The sequence below is a fragment of the Camelus ferus genome, chromosome 3, assembly GCF_009834535.1.
Source record: "Camelus ferus isolate YT-003-E chromosome 3, BCGSAC_Cfer_1.0, whole genome shotgun sequence".
NCBI lineage: Eukaryota > Metazoa > Chordata > Mammalia > Artiodactyla > Camelidae > Camelus > Camelus ferus.
This window is the reverse complement of record NC_045698.1, coordinates 102921047-102946023: the sequence shown is the minus strand read 5'-3', so window position 1 is coordinate 102946023 and position 24977 is coordinate 102921047. Positions and strand designations below refer to the sequence as shown.

At 46.9% G+C, this 24977-nt stretch overlaps 1 protein-coding gene and 1 long non-coding RNA gene across 9 annotated transcripts in view; one reads left to right on the top strand and one right to left on the bottom strand.

Moving 5' to 3' along the window:
* Nucleotides 1–18952, top strand: part of PPP2R2B (protein phosphatase 2 regulatory subunit Bbeta) — a 424375-nt gene extending 405423 nt beyond the window's left edge. For 4 of the 8 annotated variants that reach the window (XM_032477043.1, XM_032477044.1, XM_032477045.1 and 1 more), the window contains 3 exons: nt 8680–8849; nt 15758–15849; nt 17948–18951. In XM_032477043.1, the coding sequence (XP_032332934.1) occupies nt 8680–8849; nt 15758–15849; nt 17948–18227 (542 nt within the window). In that variant the 3' untranslated portion in view covers nt 18228–18951. Of the gene's footprint in view, nt 1–8679; nt 8850–15757; nt 15850–17947 lie in introns of all 8 variants that reach the window. The other 4 variants (XM_006182263.3, XM_032477042.1, XM_014557233.2 and 1 more) reach the window with 2 other exon arrangements.
* Nucleotides 1–24977, bottom strand: part of LOC106729295 — an 83862-nt gene that overhangs the window by 3499 nt on the left and 55386 nt on the right. Inside the window, exon 3 of the long non-coding RNA XR_001365671.2 lies at nt 11395–11516. This is a non-coding gene — a long non-coding RNA (uncharacterized LOC106729295). The remainder of the gene's footprint in view (nt 1–11394; nt 11517–24977) is intronic.

Genomic DNA, 24977 nt, shown 5'->3' with positions numbered 1-24977 from the left:
CAGTGAATAAACTTACCTGTGGCTATTAGCCCCAATTCAACCTTTAGATTGACAGGTAAGCCCTCAGCCAAACAGGTTCTAGCCTCTTCGCTCTTAAGATCACAGGTTCTAGCTGAAGGTCCTTCATGAGAAAGGTCTAACCCCCAGAGCTACTGAGCCCTTAGGATGCTGACCTCACCCTGGGAGCACATGGTCCTTGGGGTCCCAGTCTCTCCACGCCTCCCTTACATCACCAGTGAGATGGCACTCATTCTCACCCTGGCAGGGTCCACGTGCTCTTGTTCTCACTGGTGCCGCCTTCCTGTGGATCCCATTCCCTGAAGTAGAATTGTTTGTAAATTCTAAGCAAATATATATATTTTAATAATATGGAAGATGGCCAAATTGATCAGTAAGAGGAAGGAAAGGATATTGTGGGCTGAGGTGATCCAGGAAGGCTCCCTGGAAGAGGCAGTGAACCCTGATAGCTGGATAGGAGTCAGAGAAACAGGGGAGCAGAGATAGATGGTATTCTGGATTGATTGTTGGTAGTCACCAAAGTATATGTTGATATCCTAACCTATGTGATGGTATTAGGAGGTGGGGGCCTTTAGCAAGTGATTAGGTCACGAGGGTAGAGCTGTCATGAATGCAACTTGTGTGTCCACGGGGACACAAGACCCAGCACAGGATCCTCACCAGAAGGGTCTATGACCATGCTGGCACCCTGCTCTCAGACTTCCAGCCTCTGGAACTCTGAGCACTCTCTGTTGTTTAGATGCTGCCTGGTCTGTGGTGTTCTGTGATAGCAACTCGATAGAGGGGAGGGAGCAGGGATCAGGCCCCAGCACATGCAAAGTGCTCCAGAAACATCTGCCACCATTCATACAGCATGTAAACCAGAGGTCACGTGCTACAGTCCGTGTGGCTCACAGGTGACTTATGTTTGACTACATACTAAAAATCTATACTTGGTTGCTAACAGTGAAACATCAGTGCTCCTCAGAAAAAAATTTAGACTTTGAGACGCTCTGGCTGTGCTGGACGCACATTCCTGCTGCTGAGCGGAAACGGGGTGTGGACACTCTAGTTTGCCACACTCGCTACCCCTCCCTGTTGTGTACCCATGTGTGCTATTTTTGTTTCACTACCTGACTGGCCCCTGGAGGCAGGAATTCTCAGACCCTGGTGCGAACGATAAGTGGGCCAGTCAGGTTGCAGTGAAGAATCTGAGCAGGAGAGAAGTGGGGAGTGACATCGGAGTGCTGATCTAAGGCTGAATGTGAAGGGCCTTGAATGCCGGGCTCAGTGGGTGGGATGGGTGGCTATTGGTAGTTGGGAGTCACCACGGGTGTCTGAGCAGGGAAGTGGCGTTGCTTTGGGGAGAGTTATCCGGCACACAGTAGGACCACGTGCAGTCTCCTGTTCTCTTGCTAAATCTTGATGGTCTGTGAGCCGCCTGCTTGCTCTGTCTCTGCATTTGCTGTGTTACAGTTTTTCTGGACCGTGTCAGCCCATGGGTGCAGCAGCAGCAGTGGGATGCCAGGAGAGAGAGGGCGGCCGAGCTGTGTTGTGTCACCAGCTCCCTGGGAAGGGGCAAACCTGTCCCAGCCTGCTCAGGGCGGCCTCCCGGGCTAGCTGGAGAGGAGCAGCTGCTGAGGGGAGCAGGCTTTTCAGGGACCTCCAGGGAGAGCAAGCTACCGCCAGCGCCAGAGACATAAGAGCAGCTTCCCTGCGGCCCGAGGGAGAGCTCCTAAGCCCTGTCCGCTCCTCTGTGGACAGTACGGGGAGGGAGGAGTGTTCACTTCCCGTTGTTACTGTAACAGGTGACAGCACACTGAGTGAACCTGATGGCCTAAAACACTGGGAAGTTAGCATCTTAAAATTGTGGAGGTCAGAAGTCTAAAATGCATCTCACTGGGTCTGCAGGGCTGGGTTCTTTTGTGGCAGCTCAGGGGCGGGGACAGTCTGTTTATTACCTTTTCCAGATTCTGGAGGCAGCCCACCTTCCTTGGCTGCTGGCCCCTTTCCTCAGTCTTCAAAGCCAGCAATGGCCGTCGAATCCTTCTCACAGCTCATCCCTCTGACCCTGACTCTCCTGCCTCCTTTCACTTGTAAGGACCCTTGTCATTACGCTGGGCTCAACCAGATAATCCAGCAGAATCTCCCCGTTTTAAGGCCAGGTAGTCAGTAACCTCAGTTCTCCTCCGCCACGTGACATATTCACAGGTTCTGGTGATTACAGTGTGGGCATCTTTGGGGGGTAGGGGTGGAAATGAGCAACTTTTCTTCCTTTAAGGGGAAAAAAAAAAAACCCCAGCTATGGGTAAGTAAGTAAGTGGGCCCGCTCCTTATTGAAGGAAGTGCCCAAGAGCGTGGGGCCTTGTCGGTACAGCTCAGTCTTGTAAACCCAGCACCTAGCAGAGCACCTCGCCCTACTGGGCAGCCAGCACACGCTGGCTGAAGAGTGTGTGACACGGGTGCTTGTGGACCTCTGGTCGTGTGCTGGGCACTGCACTAGGTGGATTCTTGCAACCATGCAAAAGGGGACTGGATATCTGCGTTTTTCAGATAATGAAGCTGGGTCTTAGAAAGTGTGAAAAAATGACGGACAGTTCAGCCTGTAAATGGTGGGGCATGGGCTCTAGCCCAAATGTGTCTGACTCTGAAGTCTGTGAACATCTCCGGCACCAGCCCTAGAGACACACCTTAGTGATTCTGTGGCTCCCTAAGCGATCATCTCATCCTCCAGCCTTTCCACATGTGCTCTCTGTGCTGCAGTCCTGGGGCCCCACTGTCCCCCGAAAATATATATATTTTTTATTTTTTTAACTTTATTTATTTTAAATGTCTGGGAGGAGTAGGTAATTATTTATTTTTGGAGGAGGTACTGGGGATTGAACCTGGAACCGCCTGCATGCTAAGCATGCAGCTCTGCCACTTAAGCTGTATCCTCCCCCACCCCGAAAATGTATTTATGACCTCAGGCCTTGTATTCGTGCTGATTCCCCTGTCTAGCATAGGAAGCACCCCCCAGGCCCCCCAGACGTCACCATCAGGGGTCAGCGGACTACAGCCTATAGGCCAAATCTGGCCTACCGCCTGTTTTGCACAACTCTAGCAAAGAATGAGGTTTTTACATTTTCTAATGGTTGAACAAAAATTTTAAAAAGCATGCTGTTCCGTGACACATAAAAACGAGCTGACACTGACGTTTCAGCGTCCGTAAGCAGAGCTGGACTGGAGCACGCGCTCATCTGTTTCCGTGTCGTCTGTGCTGCTTTCATGCTACGCAGGCAGAACTGAGGACTTGCAAACGGGACCAAACGGCCCCCAAAGCCAAAAATATTTCCTATCTGGCTCTTTACTGGAGAAGTTTGCCAGCCTCTGATCTTTCTGGAGCTTACTGACCATTCAGGGTTCAGCTTGTTATTAAGCCTTCCATGATTAGACCAGCCCAGATCACAACACACCAGACTGTCTCATCATTTTTGCCCCCCCCCATGAATTTCTGGTCCAAAAATGGAAACAATTCTTGTCTTGATTAAGAAATTTCTTTGACATGTTATATGTTAACTTTGATGATTATATATTAAAAGACATGATATTTATGAAGTATAATACATGCAGAAGAGTGTGAAAAAAGTTTTAAAAGTCAGGGACCAGTGCAGTGTCTTCTAGATTAATTGCTCCTACTCTAGCATGCTATGTGTTGCATCGCTACAGTGTTCACTGTGGAACAATTATTTGTAGCATTCATGACGGGCTGTATGAAAAATAAGTTGCAAAGGTTAAGCCACTGGGCTTCATTATGTCCCAGTTCAGAGTGCTCTGAGTCTTCATACAGTCTAAGTTCCAGTCTCCAGCCTGTGCCTGGGGACTGTGTTATTAGGCCCATGGAAGTACAGCAGGCACTAATTAAATCTTAAACTTCTTCTCTCCTGGTCCCCAGCTGGGTGAAGGCCAGTGTTCTTGGTCCACGAGCATGCTTAGCCTCCGTGGGAAAGTTGCTGGCCCTTTCTCTCACCGGGCAAAATGATTGGCTGTGTCTTCCGTTTAGTAACAGTTACTGGCTGCATCTCAATCCGCGAGCCTTTCCTCTCCAGGGGCAAAGCTGTTGCCTGCCTGTCTCTGAAGGAAAATTGCCATCTGCCTTACTCTGTAGGAATACTGCCAGTTGTGTCCCCATTACAGGGAAATTGTCAACCATGTCTCCAAACAGGAAAGCATGCCAGGTGTGCTTCTGCGAGAAGAAATGTCAGCAGAAGTCAGCGATTTAAAGCCTGGTGCGTGTATGTGAGCCTCTTCCTTTTTCCTCCCCCTTCCCAGTTGCCTTCACTCTCCCTCTCATCCGCCTGAGTCATCAGAGCCAGAGCGGTGGTCACGTTGTTCAGCACCAAATGAGAGGCGTTTGTACCGAGGAAGGTGTATTTCAGCTGATAGTCCAGAGACAAGCTACTGTGTGTCTAATGGCCCAGTCAGGAGACCTAGAAATTGATTTAACAACTGGTAGCTCTTAAGATCTGGCCTCAATGGAGAAAAACATCAGGCCTTCGGACTCATTTCATACCAAGCTTGCCTTAAGCAGCGCCCACTGCCGCATTGCCATTGCCCCCGTTATTCTGGGTACAAGCCTTATGCTGCGTGCTCGACGTGAAAGGTCTCATCACCCTAGAAGTAGGTAGCTACGCCTCGTCTCCATTGGATGGATAAGGACGGTGAAGCTCGGAAGGGGTTAAACCACTTGTCTAAGGATTCATAATTTACAAGCCACAGAGCTGGGTTTCCACCCAGGCCTGCTGAGTTTGGAACCACATGTGCACTTAGTCCCCATACTGTGGAGTGAGAGGAGGCCGGCAGGATCTGCTGCAGAGGCCTCGGGCGCCCCCTGACCCTCCACTGTGGACACGAGTTCCTGTGCGGTGTCCAGGGTGAGGCCCAGAGGAAGGAGCTCCCCACCCAGCATCAGCCTTTACCTGTGGTTTCCCTCCTTTCTTTCTTCTCTTGTCCCCAGACTCCGCAGCCAGCACACTGCACGCCTCCTTTCTGCTTTTGTCCCATTTGTAAGGAATGTGGTTTGTTAGCTTTAGGTTTCTCTAAAGTCTACTAGTTTTCTTAACTCCTCCTCTCTCCTATTTGTGATGTCAACTCTTACCCAGGATTCTGGGGCCTTATTCATTTAGCCAGTCATCTAAACTGTCTCATGTGAACAGCTGTGCACCGAGGGACCATGAAGGAGAACATCAAATACAAGATAGTTTTTTCTAAATTGAAGCATAGTTGATTTACAGTGTTGTGTTAGTTTCTGGTGTACAGCAGTGATTCAGTTACGCACATATGTTCTTTTTCGTATTCTTTTTTTCATTACAGGTTATTACAAGATACTGAATGTAGTTCCCTGTTCTATACAGTAGGATCTTGTTGTTTATCTATTTTATATGTAGTAGTTAGTATCTGCAGATCCCAAACTCGTAATTAATCCCCCCCTCCTTTCCCCTTTGGTAACCATAAATTTGTTTTCTGTTTGTTTTGTCAATAAGCTCATCTGTCATTTTTTAGATTCCACGTATAAGTGACATCAAATATTTGTTGTTCTCTGTCTGACTTACTTCCCTTAGTATGATAATCTCTAGGTCCACCCATGTTGCTGCAAATGGCATTATTTTATTCTTTTTTATGGCTGAGTGTTATTCCGTTGTAGAAATATACCACAACTGCTTTATCCAGTCATCTGTCCGTGGACATTCAGGTTGCTTCCAAGTCTTGGCTATTGTATATAGTGCTGCTATGAATATTGGGGTGCATGTATCCTTTGGAATTAAGAGTTTTCTCCAGATTTATGGCCAGGAGTAGGTTTGTTGGATCATAAGTCTATTTCTGGTTTTTTAAGGAATCTCCATTTGTCTTCCACAGTGGCTGCACTAAATTACATTCCCACCAGCAGTGTAGGAGGGTTCCCTTTTCTCCACACCCTCTCCAGCATTTGTCATTTGTGGACTTCTGAATGATGGCTATTCTGAGTGGTGTGAGATGATACTTCATTGTAGTTTTGGTTTGCCTTTCTCTGATAATTAGCCATCGTGAGCATCTTTTCATGTCCCTATTGGCCGTGTGTATGTCATCTTTGGAGAAATGTCTGTTCAGGTCCTCTGCGGGGCTGTCATTTTAAGGCTTTACAGTGTTGCTACACTGACCTCCTAGTATGCCGAACAGCTCGAAAACAGATTCCTAGGTGGAAGCTTGTAAACATTCTTTTTATGTCACTTAAAGAGCCTCCGGGGTTCTGTAGTCCTCAGTCCCAAATTGTTAAGAGTCTTAATGAAAGAAATAGGATTGGCTGATACAGAATCAATGCATTCTTTTGATAAAAAAGGACTAACATTTATTGAGGACCTACTGTGTGCCGAGCAGTATACATGCCCTTTCTGCAGCAGTAAGTAAAACGTGAGCAGCTGGTAAATGACTGCCTCCAAAGCGCAGTTTGCAGAGCCCTTCCCACCTCCAGCTGTACTTGCAGATGCACTGGGTAGGGGGGGACCAAGCCTCAGGGTCCCCATTTCACTCTCTGTGGGGACATCTATATGGGGCATGCCTGGAGTTTCTAAGTCCCCAGTCCTAATGAGATTACCTCAAATAGAGACTAAGGTGAAAATCTAGTTAACTCTGCAGACACCAGAGTCCAGGGGTCTTCATTAGTGCTGGACCCCAGACCAAGAGGTAAGGGCACAGACTGAGACACTGGCTCAGAGACTAATGAGCTCATATTTTGCGATTTCAAGGGGTTTAATTTTCAAATTCAATTCTGATCAGGTTTTGTTGTTCTTTTAAATGATTCTGGGAAAATTAGTACTTTGGTTTGGCTTGTGGTTTAATTGAGCAAGGTTTGAAAGACAAATCATATTAGGTTTTCAGCATAGGGTTTGATAGGGACTCGGTGAGTGCATTGAGCAGGCAGGGAAGAGGAAGCCTTGGGGGATGAGTTACTCAAGAACCTGCAGGCTGGTAGCTGGTTCAGCCTAAATTGTGGTAGAAACACAAGTGGAAGCATACTCCATTGGTCAAAAATAATTAAAATGTAGGCAAATAAATGTGTATATAACTCGACGTCATAGATGCCAAGCACCCAGAAGGCAAAGATTTTAACATCTTGCTTTGGTTTTAATCAAGCAGTATTTATTGAACATTTATGTGCACTAGTTTCAGTACAAAGATGAGAAAAAACACTCCTGCCCTCAGGAAGCTCCCATCCTAGGTGAGATACAACTGAGGCATGGATTGTTAAATAACAGTGTGAGACATTACAGTTTCATTGTGCGGGTACCCGAGCAACTGTGCAAGGAATGGATCAGACTGAGTGTGATGGGCCTTCAAAGAAAAGGAAAGAGCATTAGAGGCTAAAACAGGAGGTAAGAGATGAGGCAGCAGAATCAAGCAGAATTTGAGACAATGAAGGAGGAAGGATGAGGCAGAGCATAAAGATGGGACACAGCAAGAGGTATTCTGGGTATCCAGTTTGAACCAGAGAAGATCAGAAGCAAGGTCAGAGAAATGAATTAAGGCAGCTTACGATAAACTTCAATGTCTTTTATTCCTGTAAGTGGAAATCAGTTGAATGTACTGAAAGAGTTGAGAACCTGGATATCAGAGCAAATGACAAATATAAACAAAAGACACTGTAGCCACAGTTTACCCCCCTGAGACTGAGGCACAGGAAAGCTAAGTAACTTGCCCAAAGTCACACAGCTAGTCAACGGTGGACTTACCTTAGGCCCAAGGCAGTCTGGTAGCAAAGCCCCACTACTGAACAGCACAGTCCAAGAAATAAAAATGTGTACATCAATATTCATAGCATCATTATTCATAATAGCCAAAAAGTAGAAACAAATGTCCACCAACTGATGAATAGATAAACAGAATGTCGTATATCCATACCATGGAATATTATTCAGCCACAAAAAGGAATTGATCATGTCACAACACGAATGAACCTTGTAAACATTACACTAAGGGGAAGAAGCCAGTCACCAAAACAAACAAACAAACAAACCCCACATATTGTATGATTCTATTTGTGTGAAATTTCTAGAATGGGCAGTTCCATAAAATAATAGATTACTGGGTGCCTATGGCTGCAGGAATAGAGAATAGGGAGTGATTGCTAATAGACATGGAGTTGTCAGGGGCTTTTTGGGACGAGAGGTGATGAAAGTGCCCTAAATTAGACTTTGTTAGTGGCTACATGATTATGTGATTATACTTAAAAAGACAAAAACAAAAAAAACACAAGTATAAAATTTAGGTGAGTACATTTTATAGTATGTGAATTATACTTCAAAAAAAAGGTGTAAAAACATTTGTAAAGCATCTAAGGTGACTGAGGGGTTTGGGTATGTATGGACAGCGATACCCAGGGACTCAGGGGAAACGTGACATGGAGTGAGTTAGGTACGGAGACGTGGAGTCTGTCAAGGGTCTGCGGACGGGCCAAGTCCCGAGCCGGTCCTTCTCTGAGAAACAAAATACAGAAGCCAGTGACCGCTTTTTCTCCTGCCAGGAGCTGACAGTCCTGTTGGCAACTTGCATGCTGTAGATTCCAGCCCGACTCCAAGGTAGACTGCCGGCTTTCTTGCTGGCCCAGACGTGCTAGCACCAGTTGGTGAGGATGCGCTAAATGTGTTTTGCTTTGCTTTTGTTCTGCAGTTTTTGAAGAGCCGGAAGATCCAAGCAACAGGTCGTTTTTCTCTGAAATTATCTCTTCAATTTCGGACGTGAAGTTCAGCCACAGTGGGAGGTATATCATGACCAGAGACTATCTGACCGTCAAAGTTTGGGATCTCAATATGGAAAATCGCCCCATCGAGACTTACCAGGTACAAAGCACCTTCCACCCAGAGGTAGAGTGAGCCCTTCCTTTGTGGGTTCCAGGTCAACGTCTGCCTGCAAAGGCTTACAATGCAGGCGAGTAAAAGACATCTTGAGCCAATGGAACATGCAGAAATAGCAGGTAGGCACCCAGTGCAAGTCTGGCTAGATCCAGCCTAGAGAAAAGAGCAGGAACCGTGCCCTGAGGCCCAGTGTTTACAGGCTGGGGAGGGAGAGGAAGTGGATTTGGCAAGAGAGATGGAAGCAAAGTGCCAATGAGGTAGAAGGGAAACAGAGAAGAGTGTCCTGGAAGGCAAGTGGAGAAACTGTCTCAAGGAAAGAGGAAGCCACCAACTGCCAAGTCTAGTAAGAAAGGACTGAGAAATGGCCACTGGAGTTAGTGACGTCTGAAATTAACGGCCACATGTAGGTGAAGTGGGAGGAGTCTGATTGGAGTGGGTTCAAGAGAGACTGTAAATTGAGGATGTCGGCATAAGGAGTACAGGTAACTCAAAGAATGCTGTTCTGAGGGGGAACAGAGCAATGGGCAGTCTCTGGAATGGGATACAGGATTCGGGAAGTTATCACAGCTCATTTTATGCTAATAGGAGCAAGCCAGGAGAGAGAGCTCACGGAAGCAGTCAGCTCTTTGAGGGAGTAGATTCCATTGCAGAAATGGCCTTAGATGAGACGGGAAGTTCATCCATCAAAGGAAAGAGAGAAGAGTAAACAGATGCAGTAAGTTTGTGAATTTTGTGATAGGAACATAGGGATGGTTTCGTCTTAGTGCTTCTATTTACCAGTAAGATCAGAAGCAAGGTCATCAGCTGCATGAGAAGCAGAAGTGTAAACTACGCATCTGAGAGGGAACTGACCAGGGCAGTGTTGTCGGGTTGCTTGGGTGTCCTCTTGAGGTTTATTTTATTGATCTGAAGTGAGACTAAGCTGTATGTGTGTTTTTTTCCCCAGCCACATTCACCTGCTTGGTCTCAGAAAGTTAGATACAACCAGTGATGGGGTTTTTGCCAAATAAGTACAATGGAAGGAGGGAGAAAGGCAAGTCTGTTGAAGGTCTGTAGTAAGGGAGTGGTTGGAATGATGGTTTGCTGAATCTTTGCTGAATCAAAGGTGGGTAAGGAGGGAAATGGAGACTTGATGGAATCAAGATACTAAGGGGAGTGATCGAAGCAGCAATGGAGTGATCCTTTGTTAAACAACTGCAGTCAGAGTAATGACAAGGCTCGTAAAAGGACCCAGGAAGCAAAGGACAGAACTGATTGAACTTGATTGAACTTGTCCTCTTCCTGATTGAAAAATCTGCTGCTCCAGAGGCTACTCCTGGGGCGGCTGGACTTCTGCCCTCGTGTGGCGAGGTGGGGTTAGTGCAGTGCTGCTCCTGTCTGAGGTCCTCAGTTCCTCGGACGTTATGCCATCAAACATGACTTTCTGCTACCCATCCTTCTTACAGTCATCAATGGTTCTGACTCCCTCATTCCTGGAAGCAATTCTTAGTGAGTCTAATATTCTGGTGTCTGTTACCTGGCCTCTTCATTTTCAAAGAGGAGGTTGAGGACTTAGATGACTGAATGAGATCCAGGGGTGCTAGAACAGGGTCTGGGGCCCAGGATTCAAGACCCAGGTATGTGGGTGAGGTACTTTGGCTACCCCTGGGGTTCAAGCTGCATCCCATGTATATTTAGGGTCTTACTGTCCCCAAGCTCCTACTCACAGCCCTTCATCTTCATCCCAGTTGGCTAGAGCCAACATGAGTGTCCTGCTCTAGCTGCACAAGACAATCCATCTGGTGTCGCAGCACTTAGAACTAGAACCTGAATGGGCGTGGCGCTGACAGAAGTGTGCCGGCTGGAGAGCCTTGGTTAGCAATCAGTACTTTTACGTTAGGGAAGAGCTTTTAGAACAAAGCTAGCTAGGTGTGACGTGGGATCATCAGCATTTAAGATCTTGGTTCTCAAACTGTTTAGCTAGTGGTAGACTTGGAAATCCTTTTTGTGGAACACTAATAGGTATCATAGCCCATGTACTGAAGTGAAATGTTACAAAAATTTAACCTGTTTTAGATGGCATATATCAAGCATTTTACTTACCATCTTTGATATGATATATAAGCGTAATATACCATACAAAAGTTGGTTTAAAAAAAAAACTGCACCTGGAACAGTGTGGGAAAAGATTGTGAGGACTGGTCCAGTAGAAAGACTAGTGCCTTCCCTGGGCAGGGAGCCAAGTGGTATTCCTGCAGATTTTCATGTATCCCTAACTGATCGTAAGCAGGAGGCTGTAGACTTGAGCTATTTTATGATCAGCTATTTTCAAGTCTACCTATAAACCAGGGGTTGGCAAATGGCAACTTGTAGGCCACATCCAGCACCCCTATCTGTCTTGGTAAAAGAAGTTTTACTGAAACCCAGCCCCACCCGATCATTTACAGATTGTCTGTGGCCGCCTTCATGCTACAGTGGCTGAGTCATCATGACAGAGATCATCTGGCCCACAAAGCTTAAGAGATTTACTAGAAGAACAAAAAATCGTCACCTCGCTAGGCCTCAGAGTAGTCTAGTAACTCCGCAGCACTCGGCCTCCACAAGCGCGTGATTTGATGACCACTGCGTAGGGAGAGTCGGTGTCAGGACGGCCGTGCTCCAGCTAGTAGGAACCTAGAAGAGAAAGAGTATTTGAAACATGAAGAGAGAAGCCTCACATAGGATGAGTTTTAAGGTCTCTCTTACTCTGCTCTCTAGATGTTCGCGTGTATCTCGCCTTATTCTCTCCTCTGACGCAGAAAACTCCATGTGCTTTATAACAGAGCGTGTATGTGACACGCCTCCACCGAGGAGGATCTTTTCCTGCAGATGCCCTTTAACTGGAAGTGGTTAGGAGCCTCTCAGGACTTCGATGCTACAGAGAAGAGAATAATGGCTCAGACTAGGTTTTCCCTTTGACTCCACCTAGACTTTTCTCTCTTATTTTCACTTTTATCTCCTATTTTCTTTTATTGAATTATGGTCAGTTTACAATGTGTCAATTTCCAGTGTACAGCACAATTTTTCAGTTAGACATGAACATACATATATTCGTTGTCACATTCTTTTTCACCATGAGCTACCACAAGATCTTGTATATATTTCCCTGTGCTATACAGTATAATCTTGTTTATCCACTCTGCATATGCCTGTCAGTATCTACAAATTTTGAACTCCCTATGAGCGATTTCATATGGTATTTTTCTTTCACTTTCTGGCTTACTTCACTTAGAATGACATTCTCCAGTGTAGCTGCAAATGGTGTTATGTTGTCGGTTTTTATGGCTGAGTCATATTCCATTGTATAACATACCACATCTTTACCCAGTCATTTGTTGATGGACGTTGAGGCTGTTTCCATGTCTTGGCTAGTGTAAATAGTGCTGCTGTGAACACGGGGGTGCAGGTGTCTTTTTGAAGTAGGCTTCCTTCTGGCTATATGCCCAGGAGTCTCCTAGACTTTTCTCTCTTAAGGTTTATTAATAAAATGAGTTATTGGTGCTGCAGCTCCTGTAATAACTGACCCACACTTCCAAAGCACACATTTTCATATGTATCACTAACCTGTGATATTCCTTTAAGATAAAAATGCCAAAGGTGAGTGCCCAGGGCTGGCAGGGGAGAGCCAGCCCGGACAGGGCAGGACAGGGGGATGGTGGGCACTCTCTCTCTCCCCAACCTGAGATTGACTGAAAGAAACCACACAAAAACTATCTGCTTCATGATTCCAATTACATAAAATACACAAGGAATTTTCTAAAATACACAAACAAGCAGAACTATAATGTTTCAGATACATACTCAGTGGTCACACCACTAAGAAAAACAGGGAAATGGTTATTATAAAATTAAGGACCATGGTTATCTTTGGGCAAAAGGACTCACTCAGAGCAGGCATTCAGGGGACTTCTGGGAAGCTGGCACAGAACCCATTTACCATTTTAAAGGATTTCCCTTTATAATAATTCACTAACTTCTACATTAGTTCGGTTCAATTTTTGAAAGATTTTCTTAAAAGCTAAGAGAGGCACTCAAACACCCTGACACCCCAGTCCCCATTTTTTTATTTTTACGGGCACACAGCTCCCACTCAGCTGTACACATAGTGTGGCTGCTTTCCCCCTCCAAGGGCAGAGTGGGGCAGTTACACTGAGGCTGTGTGGTCCACGAGGTGTAAGTATTTACTATCTGGCTCCTGACAGGAATTTGTCAGCACAGACTCAGTCCTCTCTCTGTGCTAGGACTACCTCTGTTCCGCTTTGTTCAAGAATTCTTAATGCTGATTGGAGATCTTCAACAAGCGGAGGTAGCCCTGTAAACAAAAGTCTCCTTCCAAGGCAGATCCGAGCCACTTCCAATACGCCCAGACTGTGGCAGGAGAGGAACACAAGTACAGAAACGTACAGAAACAGTCTACAGCCTCGTTCCCGCGCTCAGGGCACATGCCTCACCCTTGCTCCGCGCTTCCCGCCTCCAGTGCCAGGAGCCCGCTGCCGCTGGGCTTCCCTGCCGCCATAGCACTGAGCAGGTACCCTGATGGGGCCCAGCGCTGTTTGGGAAAATGAGAATAAACGTGGAAGTAATTAATTTGCAGAGTTAGAAATACTTACACTGTCCAAATAACTCAGAGAGCTTTTCAAATACCCCAAACATCTAATGCAACATGGAATGAATCTGACCTCCTTTCTTCATGCAGTCCTAAGCCCACAGCTGAGCCTCTGAGCTCAGCATCCAAAAGAACCCTGGGGCTCAGGGAGGAGAGGGGCCTGGGCTGCAGGACAGCGGCCACTGAACCCCTGCTCTCCACCCAAAGTCAAACAGTGCTTTTCATAACGTCCCTCTGCCTTCACGCAATTCCAGCTCCCTCTGGGCCTCACTTCAGTTCATTATCACAGCTCCTGTCTAGGACTGAGACTCCACGTAAGGTGAGGCCGATAAGGCGGAGCAAGTGGGAGGCAGATGACCAGAGACGGCAAGAGGCCGTGCCCCAGATCCCGAGGCTCGTGGCCCCTCTGCTCTCTTTCCTATGTGATGTCACCCTGTACTTCACGCTCCGCTAAAGTGAAGAGAAGGGCAATAGCGACACAGTGAGATGAGTTTAGACGAGAAATGAGACTTTATGCATAAAGCACATGGCTAATCACTATTTCTACCTAGTATAATTACCAGTGCCTACCGGCAAGTCCAGGAGGAACTGGAAACTGAACCCTATTCCTACTCTCTGAGCCTTAACCATCTGCCTATTTGCCATCTGCACCTGAGTTGCTGAATGTAGCTAGAAAGTTACCCAAATATGCTGACCAATTTCATTTAAAATTCACATCCTTTTGTCTCATTTCTAGAAAAAAAAAGTGACTAATGAACTTATTTACAAAACAGATTCACAGACAGAGAACAAACTTATGGTTACCAAAAAGGAAAGCAAAGGGAAGGAGGGATAAATTAGGAGTTTGGGATTAGCAGATACAAACTACTTTATATAAAAGAGGTAACAAGGTTCTACTGTACAGCACAGGGAACTGAATTCAATGTTTTGTAATAACCTATAATAAAAAACATGTGTGTATATATGTACTTATGACTGAATCACACTGCTGTACACCAGAAACTAACATTATAAAACAACTATACTTCAACTTAAAAAAATTTTTAATAAAAAATACAATTCACATCCAACAATGTCAAGCAGCCGTTGGTGCCTTCCAAAAATCCTGCACTGTTCCCCAGCCATTCCCCCCACTCCTCACTCTCAGCTGATTACCTTGCTTCCTATTTCACGGAAACAGAGACAGGGGAGACCCGCAAACCCCAGGGCCGTGCCAGCCACACCCACGTCTATGGGACAAGCGCCCCCCGCGGAGACATGTCCAAGTTATCAAACCCCAAAAGGAACATGCAGACTCCATCCTCCCACTTGCTCAAGAGAGACCCAGGAGCCATCTTGACTACTGTTTCCTCTCCACGCTTCACAGTTGCTCCACCCACAAGCCCACTCGGCTCTTCTTTCAAATACGTCGAGAATCTGACCACCTCCCCACCTCTGCTGTCTCCCTGGTTACGACTGCCCTCCCTGCCTGCGGCCCTGCACTTGCACCCTCTGTCACAGCATAGCAGGCTCAGCGATCTCAGGACGTTACACAGAATGAGGGACCAATGTGAACTGGTCAGCACACGCTGAGGCCCCCACACCCCGCTCACTGCAGCGGCTCCACCCCACTACCCCCAGGACACGTGCCATTCCCTGTGCTGGGAAAGCCTCCCCCCAAGGCCACTGAGGTGCTTTCATTTCCTTCAGGCTTCTGCTCCAATGCTCCTTTATCAGGTGAACCCTTGACTACTCCCTCTGGTATAAACTATACCCCCAGGTCTCCCAATCCTTTTTTCCATGTTTTTTTCCCTCTGATTTTATCGCCATCTGAAATATCTCACATATTTACTTGGTTATACAGTCTCCTCCCCCACACCCCAAGGAGAAGAGCACCCCAAGGGTTTTCTGCTCACTGCTCTATCTCAAGTACACAGCATGCCTTTAATACCTGTTGGTCGAATAAAAGTGCACGAATGGTGTCCTCTGGCGCCTGTGCGCAGGTCAGCGTAGAGAACAGGCATCTCGCACTTAGCGGACCCTCCTCTGTGCCACCATCTACGTCAGCAAGCCTGTTTAATCCACACTAGCCAGGTGTGCAGCTCACTACCCCATCTTTCTGTGCTGCGGCTGGAAGGGGCCATCCATGCCTGGGTTCAGACCCAGGGCCATCTGATTCAAGGCACACTGGCACTGAGATAAGTAACAGTTCACATCCAAAGAGAAGCTACTCACAGGGGAACCACTTTTAACAACAACTGATCTCCTCCTGTGTTTCCACCCCCACCAGGTGCACGACTACCTCCGCAGCAAGCTGTGCTCGCTCTACGAAAATGACTGCATTTTTGATAAATTTGAGTGTGTGTGGAATGGGTCAGACAGGTAAGAAAGGTCTGTGTGGCTGGGAACCTTCCAAAGGTGCACTCTCTCCTTGCTGGCCCTGGGCCGTGTACCCTAAGCCGGCTGCAACTAAACAGAAATCAAAATCGGGCCTCCAGGGCCAGCAGGAAGGCTGGCGTGGGCCGCTGGAGGACCCTTGAGGTCAGTCCTGGAAAGAAGGGAAGGATCTCTGAGACCCTTGACTCCTCTTTCAAGACCAGCACAGGCGACCATTTACCCTCAAAAAATCCTACCTTTTACACACAGGACATTCCCAGCGCTAGGTCAACAGGTCGAAGTGAAGCTCCACGGGCCGCTTTCCAGCGTGAAGCGTTCAGATTACTGCAAAGCTTGTGTTCTAGATGGAGAATTACCCCTTGAAGCTGGCAGGACAGACCTGCTGGCCAAAGGCCCTGGTGGCTCACTAGCTGCATTCTAGCAACCTCACGTATCACATGCCCTCCACGTGATGTATCACTGTTTTAAGGATGTTAATTTCAACAGGACTTCATATGACCGCCCTAGTTTTGCCTCATGTAACACATACAGCTGATTCTTGACTTCTGGGAGAACTAAGCACCGACCACCACGGGCTGGTCCTTGACCAAAGCGGCACCAGCGAGAGGGCCTGGAAGCCCAGAAATGCCACCATGACGACGCACTTGGAGACCGGCACTTCTACTGAGCGCAAGCCGGCCCTCTCTGACCCTTGTTGCGCTGTCTCTGCTAATGATCCAAAATGAGCTTCGCAGGCCTGGAAGGGGTCACCGCGTCATACCACCCAGCGGGGAGAGGGCACAGGGCAGACAGCAAAGCCACTGTGCCATGTGAACAAAGGCCCCGGAGGAGAGAAGAAGCTACCCCAGCCCTACTACTTCACTTATTTTTACTTATATATAATGTATTCATTTATTCATGATTTATAATTAATAGGTTTTCTTTGTATTTGTGATTCTTACTGTTCCAGTTTCCCTTCTATCTTAACTAAGATTCAAAAACTACTTACCAGGCACTCCACACACATCACATGTTTTTCAATCCTGACCACAATCTGAGAAGGTTGGTTTCATCAACCCCATTTTACAGTTGAGGAAACTGAGACTCAGCCCAGTCAAGTAACCTGCCCAAGCTCAGAAACTAGTAAGTAGTAGCGACAAGAAGAAGTTTGAGTCTGAATCCCAAAATCACCATTCTTTCCACAACATTACAATTTCTTTCCATAACCAATAACCAAGAAAATGTTATTCTTGGTCTAGATGAAGTTGAGATTTTTTTTTTCCCCAAAAAAGACTCCCTTACTTTTTAAAAACAACTCGGGTCGTGTTGAGGGAAACAGTTCAGTGCGGGGGACGCAGTGAGGCCAAGTGGCTGAATATTTGTGCCCTGGACTCTGGCAGATGTGAGCTGGAGACCCGTTTTAACCACTTGCTAGCCGTGTGACACTGGACAAGTCACTCACTTTCCCCTTCTATGGGATGATAGAAGAGGAAATGAGATCCGGGGTAAAATTTTTGTTTACTCTCTTCCCGAGTGAGACCATGACGGCCTCCATTTTTTTCAGCTAAGTTTTCAGAGAAAGCCAAATTTTGAGCTAGTTCTTAGCAGGGGGAGAACACAGGCAGGTGCACGTGCTGTACTGTCGACACCCCTCCCGCGGTGCTGATGTGAGAGAACCTTGGCACAGAATCCTGCTGTGAATATGCACGATACACTGATGGCTGTCTTCAATGTTCCTACTCTCCTAACTTCCCTCCAGTCTCAGAATCCTGAGGTGAGGCAGGTAGGCTGAGATCCTTAAAACCATCTGACTTATTTATGGAGCCAAAGAACCAAAGAAATCTACTGATAAATAACCAGGGTTATCACTGTCCTTCATTTCCAAACCAAACAGCTTGTTGCTCTTAGTGACTCCAAAGACACTCAGCAGTCACACTGCAACGCCTACTGCAGTTTTTGATTTGTTTGTTTTCAACAGAACGTACAGTGCCCTAAGCTGGCCACAGCGTGCTGTGATTTGCTATACAAAGTCACGACAGAGATGTGCTCCTGCCTTTGTCTACAGCACTCACTCACTCACTCCCTGTTTCCTCTCTGCCTGCAGTGTCATCATGACGGGCTCCTACAACAACTTCTTCAGGATGTTTGACCGAAACACCAAGCGTGATGTTACTCTCGAGGCCTCGAGGGAAAACAGCAAACCCCGGGCTATCCTGAAGCCGCGCAAAGTGTGCGTGGGAGGCAAGCGGAGAAAAGACGAGATCAGTGTTGACAGTCTGGACTTTAGCAAAAAGATCTTGCACACAGCCTGGCATCCTTCAGAAAACATTATAGCAGTGGCGGCTACAAATAATCTATATATATTCCAGGACAAGGTTAACTAGGAGGACAAGTTATTACTTAATCATCTCACATACTGAATACTAGTCAAACACGTTTTTAAATGTTTCTTTGGGTGTTCATTTGATGCATCGACTTTAATTTCCCTAAGCAGGAAGCAATTGGAATAGAATTCAGTGGAGTCCAACTTTCCCAGATCCCCGGTACTGAAACACTTCTGCCAAACCTGATAGGTTCTGGGACACTTCTGTTTAGATTTGACAGCTGCCAGCTAACAGTAATTCCTCCATAGTTGACTTGAATTTCTGATGCTTTTATTGCCCCGTTTTCCTCTGGTGGGTCCAGTGTTTTGTTTCTAGATGTCTGCTGAGATAAAATGAGGTTGTCTGTAGTATTTAAAGAGAAAAGAGGTAAGTTTTTTTTTAATTAAGCAATTCCATTTGATTGAAAAAAATTCAACAAAAAATAAACACTGTTTACTCTATCTACTCTTAGAGAAATTCTTGTTTTGTGAAAAGTCAGAACCAGTCAGCATCTCCTGCCCCTACAGTCTTTTTTTTTCCTTCCTGTTTTCCATTTTCTTTTGAACAATTTTCTTTGAGCCAGAGATTGATTCACAAGGCTGTAACGAGTATGCCATGTGGGAAGGGACAGGCCACACCAACCCAGCCATTTTTTTTTCTAAGCGCCATAGAAACAGCCTGAGAATTTGGCTGAGAAACACCATGAATGCTTCAGGGGACGTAAAGAGAACACTTTCTGCACAGGGCTTCTCAGAGTCGGCTTGGCAAGGCCACGTGAGGCCAGATTCCATCAGCTCTTGCTTTTTATCATTTTAAATGGCTCCTCTTACACATTCCTTGGCTTTTTCCCGTCAACCTTTTCCAGCCTATTTATTCCAGTGACTGCTAAAGGCCGAGTCCTGGTTGTTTATCACCTGGCATTCTAAATGCAGCAGTAAAGTGGGAGGCCGAGGCAGCACCCTTGAGTCCCCAAGAAAGGCAGGTCTGTTCTTTCTGGGTGTGCCTCCGAAGCGGTGTCCCCCCAACCCCCACAACCTCTTCTTGGGTTTCGTAACCAAAAGTAACAATCCATCCGTCTCCACTGTAGCAAGAACAAAAATGGCCAATTAAAAAAATGCTGCTTTGTACAGTCTCACCAAATGCTTCTAACTCCCCCTAAGCTCACCCTCTGGAAAAACAGGCCAGTGGGCTCTCCTCCTACAGAAACAGAGTATGGGGGGACCCAGCCACTGATGTTGAAGTGACGGCTGCTTCCACCTGTAGGGGCCGGACCATCCTTCCCCCGAGATAAGGGTTCGGACATGTAACCTCCAGCAGGTTCTCTGCAGCACACCTCTGGGAAGGAGACTAAATGAACTCGGAGGACGTAGAAATGTGAAGCAGAGGCTCGGGGAGGAGATACTCAAAGCCGGGCCTGGGCCCTGTGTCTCCATTTCTGTCCTGGTGACTCATTTTCTCTGACTTCCATTTGTGAATAGGAAATGGCTTGAGATGAGAGCTTTCCTTTTAAAGAGAGATTTTCCTTGGCGTTGTATATTTATTATAAGTCCCAACTTTCAAGTGTAGTTTGTTTTGGAAGAGAAAAAATATAGTGTAAGAACCATATTTCAATTCTAAGCTACTATCCATTTCATAAAAGCTCTTGGGCAAGGAAATAACTATCCACTTAAGTGAGCACAATTTTGTAAGATGTGGCTCAATTTTCAAAACATGAAAAAGCACATCTCAAAATTGAAGGCTCACCTGGGTGAAGATATGCCTTTCTTATCCGTGTTCATCTTCCCTGCGATGGAAGCCCTGGTGAAAACTCTTCGGGCAGGATTCCTGGCCTATGGGGAACCATGTTCTTGGAGGAGACCTGAGAGCATCAGAAGCTTCTCCAACTCAGAGAATGGGGAGCTCAGGATAGGCAGAAGGACCAGTGGGTTACTGTCCTGAGTTTCCTATCACCTTCCTCACGGCCTTGTCTCTTCTTTGAGATTCCACTCCTGTGACTGTACCAGGTGACCGTTGGGACACATCACTGTTGCCTGAACTTAAGCATCAACCCACCTCTGTACTGCTACTAATTTCACATTTAACTCACCTTTCTTAAAAGCAAGGCTGAGCATCCTCCAAAGAAAGAATATTCTTGAAATGTCACTTTTAATGTTTTGTTGTAACATTAAGATAATCACATAGCCATTAATGTAACAAACATGCACTCATGCCCCACCTACAGTCATTTTGTGGTGCCCAGGGTGCATGCTTACCAAACTTCGGGACACTGAGTCACTGATCCCACAGAACATTTTAGCCTTTGGAGGCACTGGAGACTCTCCATGGACAATGGTTCTGCACACACTGGAGTCCAGGGTGTTCCCAGGGCACAGACGTAAACGGTTTCGGGTATGGCTTTCAAGGGCTCACAGGCCCCTACAGCCTATCCACGGCCTCCATTTCAAGGCCCTTACACAAATCCAACAGCCTCAGCACGTAGATGTGCAGTCTGAGATCCAGACAGTGGGAAGAATTTGCAAAAGCTTTTGGCGCTAAGAGCAGAGGGCTGCCATCCTCCCCTTCACCCCAAAGGATGCCTGAGAGCAAACATCCAAACTTAAACGGAAACACCAGGCACCAACCCCTCCCACCATGCTTCAACCATGCCCTGCTCTGCGCCAGACATGTAAGTAGGTGTTTACAGCTGCGCTCTCCTTCCGCCCCAGGGCTGGTGATTTTCTCAGCGGGTGGCACCTAGAAGCCAGTCCCTTCTCCAGCTGACACTCAAAGCTACTTGAAAGCTGACTTGCCACGTTTTCAACACTTTGCTGGGCTCTCAGAACCCTGCTCTACCTTAACTTTACCCGCAAGGCCTGCAGCATGGTCGGAGCCATCAGGTTACACTGAAGGATGTCAGGTGACTTCCTGGAAACAGGACTCGCAGCTTCTTGAGCTGTGGTTAAGCTCATCCCAATGCAAGAGTCCGTTCCTGACATTTTAACAAGCAGTTTGAAAGCTGGACTTTGGCAGACATCCATGCTTTCTCATCCAGAGGAGGAAGATGAGTTGGAAACATAGAAGGAAGACACAAGGCAGCACGAAGCACTGGGATGTACAGAGATGAATGGGCAGTAGGAGCCAACTGGCTTCATAATTCCTTAGTGTCTGGCTCCTGCCTTAACTCTTCTACTGGTGGAAAAAAGTCTCTAAACCTCTCATTGGCCTTGGAATTAACTCAACCGTATCAACAGGCATCAGGCAACCAGCATGTGTGAGGCGGAGCAACTGTCAGGCGGCACAAAGATGCGGCTAAAGGTCTTCTAGCTCACCGACCCGATGAACTAAGTGAGCTGTGTCCAGTGCGTTTCCTTTCAACACTCCAGGGCCAGTTGCAATAAAATCTAGACCCTCAAATGCTCAATCGCCGACAACATGGAGACCATTTCTCTTCCTTCAAACCTGCAGAGTAACTACCGAAAGCTTCCTTCCTACCTGCCCCCCACCCTGGGCCCCATTCTTTTTTCAGCCCCTCTGCTGCCTGCCCGCAGGGCTCAAGCAGGCCCTAGGAGGCCCACCACCAGTGCTTTGGGGGTACACTAGAGTCCACAGTCTGAATGAAAGAACCCTTCCCAATTTGTCCCCTTCCATTAGGGGTATGTATAGATAAGGCTGGCGTGTTTTAAAAAATACCCCCCAAGACACAGCAATTCCCCCGAGGCACCCCTGAGACACATCCACACTGCAGCCTGACTCTGTGCCTCTGCCAGACCTTAACCACCCCTTCCCTCTGGACTTCTAAGTCAAGTCTTGGTTTCCCTGGGGATGATTTGCCCCGTCAATGGAAACACAGAACCAGGAGACTGGAAATCCCGGTCCTGCTCCTGGCTCTGCTGCTAAGTAACCGGGGAACTTCGGCCCGCCACTCAGCGCCTGCTCAGCCATGTTGCCGAGAAAATGGCTAGAGAGCCATCTGTCCTCACTTAGGGGTGATCAGGAGAGACACAAGACATTCATTTACTTACAACCACACTGGTAAGTCTAAAGGACCGCAGACAACAGCAGCAACCATCACTGAGGACGTGTGAGCGATGTCTCAGCGTCTTCCCTTGACCCCATGAGATCAATGCCAGTGTTATTCCCACTTTGCAAATGAAGAAATCGACTCAAGTTTTCAACGTAGCCAAAGGCAGACAGCCAGTAAATGACGGAGCCGGGACTCCAACTCATGGAATCAGACACTACAGCCAGAGTTCTTAAAATACTGGTTCTAATATATGACAGTACGTCACATTTCCTGAGTGCTTACTATGGGCCAGGTTTTGTGCTACAAATCTCACATGCATTAAATTCATTTACCATTCTCCCCCCCAAAACAAAAACTCTAGAGGCACATGCTGTTACTGTTCCCATTTTACACATAAGGAAACACAGGATATAACCTGACTAACTTTATATAGCTCAGAAGGGACAGAGCCAGACATTTTGGTCAAAGTTCTTACCCTCTCTCCCCATCTCATATTATAGATATAGATGGAAGTCACCCACTAGAAAACAAACAGGTTCCGGTGATGACCCGTAAGCTCATCGACATTAAACACCTACTGAGTGCCTGGTACGTGCCGGGCAGCCAGGCCCCAGGCAGGGGGTAGAGTGCCCGAGGTGTGTGAGCCCCCGGCCCCCGCCCCCGCCCCCGCCCCCTAGGAGATGGCAGCCGTACAGGAGCAGCGTGGATGCTGTAAACGAGCATTCACAGTACAACGAGGTGTGTACCAAATGCAGAACTAGTACAGAGAAGGAAGCAGCTCATGAATGAGGACTGCTAAGAAAAAGGTTTTCAGGATAAGTGACATTTAAGGGTTTTATTGCAGTTCACACAATGAACAAAGCATGATATGCATTCACGTAGAGAAGAACATGAATGATGCACTGCAGGAAGGATGGAGATGGCAGGAGAGCAAGAAGCCTGTGTTTAAAATACGTTTCCCACTTGCCAGAACCAGCCTACCCCTTCTTTCTTTCATTCATCCAATACTAAATATTTATTAAGCCCCATATCCAAGTACTGTATTTAAATGTATAACAGATAGAAGGAAGAAAAGGAAACCAATAGTTAAGGACACATTTTGCAGCAGACATTGGGCTAGGCACTTTTTTATATCATTACCATCGCCTGGTGGCTAAATACATTATTCCATTGTTACAGGTGATCAACAGGCTCAAAGGGTTAAGTGACACAGTCACCGAGACACAGCCAGAGGTTTTATCTACATCTGCCCTGATCTAGAGCTGGCACCTCTTTCAAGGTAATGCACAGCTACCTTGTCCTTTTTTTCTTCATGAGTGAGAACACTCACAGACCATCTGTCTGCGACCAAATATTGCCTGACAGCTGACCAGGAAAACAAATTTGGTCTGTCACCAAAGCAGAGAGTAAAGTCACGTGGCTCACAGAGGTCTCCAACCGCTGATTCTGACCTTATTATTACTGTTTAACTGTTCCCCAATTTAGATCTTCCACGCCCCATTGGTTAAACTGCTGGTGGCAGAACCAAGGTGATATGCTATCTCTGCTGATTCCTGCCTCGGATGCTGTCAAAATAATGATTCCTGCAGGGCCAGGAACAGGGGTATAGTGACTGCCAGACTCCCAGTCCACCCCCTACCCCCACTTCCTTGAAAAGTCCACCTATGTCTCTTGGATGGAAGGCTCCCAGCAGAGCCCCTCCTGTCCACCCATCTCAGAACTCCCAGTTGCAACCCCAGTCACTTGGTTTGCTGCACTGGGTCTGAATGACTGTGGACAGAGCCTTTCTCCTGAACTCATCTGTGTGCAGACACCTAGAGACCACAGAGAAGTGGGATGAGCCCCGAGCACTGTGATTCTTGCTCTGGCTGGCTTGTGCTACAGTCCCTCCCAGCCAGAGCACTAAATTTTTGTGGAGATCAAAGAGAACCCCAGGGAGGCTGGAGTAGAAGTGAGGGAAGGAGGCTGTCTCACTGGCCAAAGGAAAGCAGTATTTTGGCATTCTATTCTATTCTCTCAGCTGGCCATTATCCATTCATTCATTCACTCATTTATTCATTCACTCACTCAATACACACTGAACAACTGACCATGCACTACCTGCCAAGCCCTGTGCCAGGGGGTCTGGGGAAGCCGTGGTGACAGTCCCTGTCTTCACTGGGCTTCCAGGTCATGGGAGATATGGCAAACTCCCAGGCAATGTAACAGAGTATCTTGGTTAAGAGCCCTGATGCTTGCCTGGATTGAAGGCTAAGCTCCACTACTTGTAAGGTGTTGGACCCTTGACAGATTAACCTGTGTCTCAGTTTCCTTACTGATGAAATAAGGGTAAAAATGATACCTATCTCCTAAAATTTCTGTGCAGATTCCTGACAATAAGCAGTCCATGAAGGTTCCTTGCTCCTGTTTTCCTAGTGCTGAGAAACAGCATGATGTGTGCCCTCATGGGTATCTCAGGTGCCAGGAGAATACAGAGCAACCCCACCTCATCCAGACTGCAAGCTCCCCAGAGGATGGGATTCCTAAGGTAAAACCAGAAAGTTAAGTAGGAAATGCGCTGTCCAGAGGATAAGAGGCCAAGAGTGTTCCAGGCATCAAGATGTGTGAAGGCAAAGGGGCACGTGGTGTACTTAAGAAAATTACAATATTCTGTTATGATGGATGGGTAAAAAACAGGAATGCGACCAACAGAAGCCAGGGGACATAAGGTCAAGGGACAGTAACGCGTGATATGAAAAATACCATTGAATGGCCTCAGTGAGGTTCAC